Source organism: Labrus bergylta, chromosome 15 (genome assembly GCF_963930695.1).
Source record: "Labrus bergylta chromosome 15, fLabBer1.1, whole genome shotgun sequence".
Taxonomy (NCBI): domain Eukaryota; kingdom Metazoa; phylum Chordata; class Actinopteri; order Labriformes; family Labridae; genus Labrus; species Labrus bergylta.
This window is the reverse complement of record NC_089209.1, coordinates 16,725,266-16,731,265: the sequence shown is the minus strand read 5'-3', so window position 1 is coordinate 16,731,265 and position 6,000 is coordinate 16,725,266. Positions and strand designations below refer to the sequence as shown.

At 38.6% G+C, this 6,000-nt stretch overlaps 1 protein-coding gene across 1 annotated transcript; it reads left to right on the top strand.

Moving 5' to 3' along the window:
• Positions 1-369: 369 nt before the first annotated feature.
• LOC109982965 (protein LEG1 homolog) lies at positions 370-4,124 on the top strand. The gene is made up of 8 exons (XM_020632451.3): positions 370-720; positions 950-1,036; positions 1,146-1,219; positions 1,707-1,811; positions 1,916-2,034; positions 3,289-3,430; positions 3,517-3,613; positions 3,708-4,124. Exons 1-8 carry the CDS (start codon positions 426-428, stop codon positions 3,857-3,859), a joined length of 1,071 nt encoding a protein of 356 aa, XP_020488107.2. The 5' UTR covers positions 370-425; the 3' UTR covers positions 3,860-4,124.
• Positions 4,125-6,000: the final 1,876 nt, after the last annotated feature.

Here is a 6,000-nt window from a genome sequence, read left to right as displayed (position 1 = left end):
CCCGTCAAACGTTTAACTGCAGTATCTTCTATTCTATGCGCCCTATATATGAAAACAGTTCTGAAATAGGCCATTCATTGAAGGTGCGCCTTATAATCCGGTGCGCCTTATAGTGCGGAAAATACGGTATGTTAAAGGTCTCCTTAGGATTTGATTGGTGACTCTTTGATGGTGTTAGAGTGTGTCTGATAGTGAGGCTATATTTCCAGGTATTTAAACAGAGTTTAGAGATTTATTTGCTTACAGTATCTTATCTGTCCACTGGACAAAGTGTAACATTGACTAGTGTGTGTCCTTGTGTAGGTGTGTTTTTATCTGTGTTGGTCAAAAAATATGTAACCTGCAGATCTATATAAGGCAACTCTCAGTCCAGGGAAGACGCAACTTGACGCCATCCCTGTCTGCAGTCCCCCTGCTCCTCAGCCATGTTGCGTCTAACGGTTCTCAGCCTCCTGGCCTGCGTTGTTTCTCTCAGCAGCTCTGCGGTTATTCTAGAAGATGGCATGCCCATCTTATGGGCACAAACAGCCAGCCAACTGACCGAACTGCCGATACAGAATGAAAACGTGATGCCAAATCCCTGGAACCTTCTTCACCGCATGAGTCTTTACAAATTGTTGATCGCTGCTACAGACCCATTAATTTTATACATGGGAACAGGTGCTAATGAAAGTCCATTTTGGGGACTGCCGCTGCAGCTTGCTTGGATGCGGACTTCAGGTAAGATAAATTTTTTTGTTTTTAATGGGTTGAAAAGCTTTAATTGAATCAATGGAAATCTTGAAGCTCTGGATTTCTCACACATATTAAATAAAATCTAACTTTGTCAATTGAAAAAGCATTGATACCCTGTGTTATCCTGAAATTATCATTTTAAAACATTTTAAACAAGATAGCAAAAAAATCTTGAAACAAATTGAAGGCATTGTACATTGTCTTGATGCTGCAGGGCGTCTGGCTGACCCAACTGGTACTACAACATGTGGTATGGATACAGGAGAAAGTATGTGTATTTCTACTGAGAGTTGGTGGGGCTGTAAGTATAAAATATAAAATAATATTAAACGTGTAAGGTCTAGGCCTGCTCCAAAAAAAACAAAAAACAATCTACTTCGACTTAAAAAAAAAGCTTCTTCCTCCTTCAGGTGAGAACTACTTTGTTTCTGCCCTGCCCTTCCTTTCGGCTGCGCACAACAATTTCCTGGGAGAAGGAGTGAAGGTACACATGCAATTGTACATCTTTAACTTAAAGTAAGACAATTTCAAACAAGACCATACTGAGCTTTTCCAGAATACATGTGAAAGGACAACCTATGTGTGAGGACAAGTATGCTCAACGCTAGACCTGATTCTTCAGACACTGTCCAGAGTTCATGACATCGGCTAAAGGGTCTGCAGCTATGCCAGCCGTTTCCTGAAGCTGTATTCAGGGAAAAAAGGACCATATAGGCTAAATCCTTTGAATCTTGTTTTTAGATCAGAGTCATTCTGTGTCAATTTACATGCAATGTGAAGCTGGTGGAGGTGTGGCTAAAAAGCAGTTTGTTTTGGTTTCATGCTGGTGTTCAAGAGCGACATCTGCTGGATTAAAAAGTTGCACATCCGTCCTTTAACCAGAGCCATGCAGCTAGAGGCCTTTAGAAGATGTTGATAATAATTAGAATTATAATAATGATTGTAATGTGGACTTTGTATGACATTTTTAGGTCCAGATGCAGGTGCCTGAGGGTGTTACAGACTATTGCACCACACATGCCGACTGTTCAACTCGCTTCCCTGATGCCATGACTAAGTGGGATGCCTTTTTCCAGGTAAATTACAATCACAACAAATCCACTAACAGAGGCACTTATATCAATGTCACATTTCTGTAGTTTGTGTTAACTTTCTTAAATGTTCTTTGTGTTTCATTAAGGGTCTCATCACAACGGGTGCTTCTGCTCTAGCTGATAATGAGAAGAAAGACGCTGTCCTTCATCTCTACTGGGAGGCCCAATTAGCTTCAACTAATCTAGCTTCTCAATGCGAAGCCAAGTAATTATCTTTCTATCTACCAATCTATCTATCTATCAAACAGAGTAGTTTTTTATTGTTATTTTCTATTCCTAAAACCACAGCAGTGTCAAATGAGGCAAGTAGCAGCATGCTGTATAAAGAGTATTTTCTTTTAACATAAATATTTTAGTAAATATCCTTGATGAGTGATACATTTGACTACAAAAAATATAGCAGGACGAGATTTTTTGCGGAAAACATTACCGTTAACATTACCGTTAACTACAGCGGAGAGAAGAAAATCTGAGCTAGCAAAGAGCTTTGTCCACAGTGGTTGCCAAAATTAACAGAAACCAAAAGACAAAGACCAACATCAAACTGGTCACTCACTGACCACACCATAGTGTGTATCATTTAAATTGTTTTAAAAATTAGCTTGACAGACAGTTTTTGTACCTGACTGTCAACATGTTTACATAAGCTTTAAAGTTGGGCTTTTTAAAATAGGGCCTTATGGTGATTGACTGACTTTGGAGCGAGCCTCAAGTGGCCACAAAACATTTTTTTTCTCAGCCCCTGAGGTTGCAACTTTAAATTAAGTCATCTCTAAACAAAAAGTTCATTGTGGAAATGTAAGGAGAAAGAACTTCCCATTACCAGTATTTTTTTCCCCTGGTCTTCTGGTAATTAAAAGCAGGGTTGGTAATTTTCTAAAAAAAATAGCATGATTTTGAAAGTAGCATTCCCCTACTGTCTGTACCCACCCCTCCCTTCTGTGTTCCCTCAAAAGTCACACCCCTCACTTGCATACACAAGCGCGATTGGTCCAGAAGGGACCTCAGCTCGCTTTGAGTATGGGCTCTTGCATGCATGGGGTAGAGAAGGAGCAGGGAGACAGGGAGACAGGGAGGCATGATGGTTCGTAAAAATGGCACTCGTGGCAGCCATTGGTCGAAGTTTTTACAGGCTTACAACTGCTACAGATGACTGATTTTCTTTGTTCCTTTTTCAAACTTTAAGCAGACAGGGACCATAGTTCTGCTAATATGTAAATGAGGAATGATTTTGGGCCGAGGCCAACTGTTTCACTCTGTTTTCAATCATGCTTTCTTCACTTAGTCAGCTTGCTTTGACTTTATATCACAACTTTATATAATATATTTATATTTGTATTATCATCAGTCTGGTCATCAAAATCTGCAACAAGACAATCAAGCCTATTCCTCAAAACGCTGAACAAGTCTTTTTAACTTGATGATGTCTGTCTCAATCTCTTGTCTTCTCTTCCTGAAGGAAGAGCCACTACTCTGCACCAGAGATGTCATTTGCAAATAGCTGGCTGAACTCAGGGGAGTTCGTCGCTGCTGCACATTTCCAATCCAATTTGGAAAAGGCTTCAAAGTTTATTAACCCTCTGCCAGGTCGAATCTTAAAGGTACATACCCACAACCCTGTCTATCCATTAATAAAGTTTTAAAAATGTGTATTTATTTCTCTAAATGTTATTTCCTGTACATCAAGGAGGGTGATGTTGCCCCTAACATTGAAGGTCTGAGTGATGCGGAGAACAACGTACTGAATACATTCTCCTGGATGGCTACCCTCGACAAAGCAGTTGGTAAGATAGTCATACACATAATACATATGATATACATTTTTTATTGTTTATGTGTGAGCCTTACATGATCATTGTGATTTTTTTCATCTGTCAGATGGGTCATTGGTGTCTTATTGGAAAAAAGCCATGTGCTCTTTGAGGACAAGAGAGCAAGGCAGTCAGCTGTTGGAGGAGCTCCTGTCAACCAAAGCCTACTCCTCCATCACTTTCATGGGCGTTCTCGCTACAATGGCTACTGGCTGTTGAGCAAGACAAACACACAAACAGAAACTTTAAGTATAGAATAAACAAAGCTAAATGAGAAATGCAAACAATACTAAGGTTATAAAATCGGAAATGTGATTTATATAATAATATTCTGACAAGGGTCCCTTCTGCTTAACTTGTAATACTTTTTGTAATTTAAAGAACAGATCTGAAAATCATAATTCTGTATTTTAAAATTGTCTTCTTCTAATTGCAAGTATTTTAAAACTGCACTTTTATTTCAATAAAAGATTTTTAAACTTCATCACTGTCATGGGTTCACAGATTTATCTGCCATGAAAAAGCCACTGATAGCTCTGCTCCAGTAGTATGGCCCTTCCCAAGTTGAAATTAGATGTAGTTACCATTAAAGAGTAGAAAAAAAGAAGATTAAAGGCCATACAATATGTACATTGTTGTGATGACATGGATAATTAAAATATAACCTGAAGTAAGATAAGACCAAATGTTCTTGGTAAAGTATTTTACTGTAAAATACATTTTTATGCCCTCTAAAGTTTGACTGGTATCCCAGCAGAGCAGAGTATCCAAATTCAGAGATGCATCCTGTATATATCTTTATATTTCTGTTGCATCACATTCAAATAATATTGGCTTCATCCTTCAGTGCTCTTTAAAGACACAACGCCTCTTAACATATCTATTCATGGCATCTGTTTCCTGCCATTATTGAAACAGGAACAGAAACATTTGAAAGAGTCAAAAAAGAGGACACACAAACAAACAAGATCTTTGTAACAGTTTTTATTTCAACACAAATCACATTAACTTTACCAAACCAGACTAAAGCCACTTTTTTATAGTATTTTAGGTTATGATAATAGATAAGAAAAAAATAAAGAAACTTAAAAAAACACTTATTGGAAAATCATTATAAAAAGTGTTGCCTGTTATTTAGTATATCTACTCTGTCTTTGTTCACAATATCTCCATCTCTGTGAACAATAGATGATAAAGTATTCTTCCTACTATTCTGTAACTGTAACAAATCCTCCATACTTTCATTACATGGTAACTGCTGGGATGTGGCAGTCCATACACCACCCATACCTTTATGCACGGGTCACATTACATATTTAGTTATTAACATAACTCTCAGGCTGTCAGAGCTGCCCAGTCTTAACATCACGCCACGACTCAAAACAATAAATGGCATTCTTGACTGCTGGATAGACCTTCCACTATCCATTTCAGGCAGAATCACAACATTTCAAATGACAAGTCTTCCAAAAGTCAATTATTTATTTACAGTGTGAGGACTTGAAGCACACAATTTTTACCATTACTCTCTTGTAAATCAGCTTCACTACATTTTTACACCCCAATCAGTCAAAAAAAACTCATCGGGGCAGCTGTGGTTCGGTGGTAGAGTCAGTCGTCTCTCAACGTGAAGCTTGCTACATTTGATTTTGAGATTCTGCAGCCACAGTCCTTTGAGTGGCAGAGCCAGTGTTGTGTGAAAGGGATTAGTTAACACTGAAGGACACTTTACGTAGCAGTACCTGCCATCAGTGTGTGAATATGAGATGTAGTAAAAAGCAACTTAAAGTGGTCTGGAAAACTAGAAAAGTGCAATTCAAGTCCACATCCATTTACCATATCTACATGATTTTCAGCGGTAAGAAGGCAGCCTGTCAACAGTTTTTTACTGCAGAAGATGCACTCCCTCCTAACTCTGTACCTTCAGTGTCGGGAGGTTTTGGTCAAACATTTCAAGGCCTCCAGATGCTCAGGCATGATTAGTCCCTGTTTTTAATGAATACTCCGTTTAAACTGTTGTCTTTGTATCAGAGCCTTTTTAAAACCTTTTATAGAAGAGACAGGAGCCCACTCTGTCCCGATACTAGCTGCTGGAGGAGCCTCTGATGTAAGGGTCCCGGCTGGATGTTCAGGACACATCCTTCATGGGCCTTACACATGCTCTGATCTCCACTGTCAACTCCAAATGTTGCACATTCTTCCTTTACCATAATCAGTCCCCGTTTCAGTTGCTAATGTTAATATTAGACTGATCAGGCTATCATCATGATTAACTGTTACTACTAATACTACACATTATTACTGCCATTGTAGCTATAAAATTATCTTATTCAATGTTGCTGTTGTTGCTGTTTGTCTCT

Coding starts and splice junctions, on each gene's coding strand:
- LOC109982965 (XM_020632451.3), top strand. CDS start 426: ATGTTGCGTCTAACGGTTCTCAGCCTCCTGGCCTGCGTTGTTTCTCTC. Junction 721..949: donor TGCTTGGATGCGGACTTCAG/GTAAGATAAATT, acceptor TTGATGCTGCAG/GGCGTCTGGCTGACCCAACT. Junction 2,035..3,288: donor GCTTCTCAATGCGAAGCCAA/GTAATTATCTTT, acceptor CTCTTCCTGAAG/GAAGAGCCACTACTCTGCAC.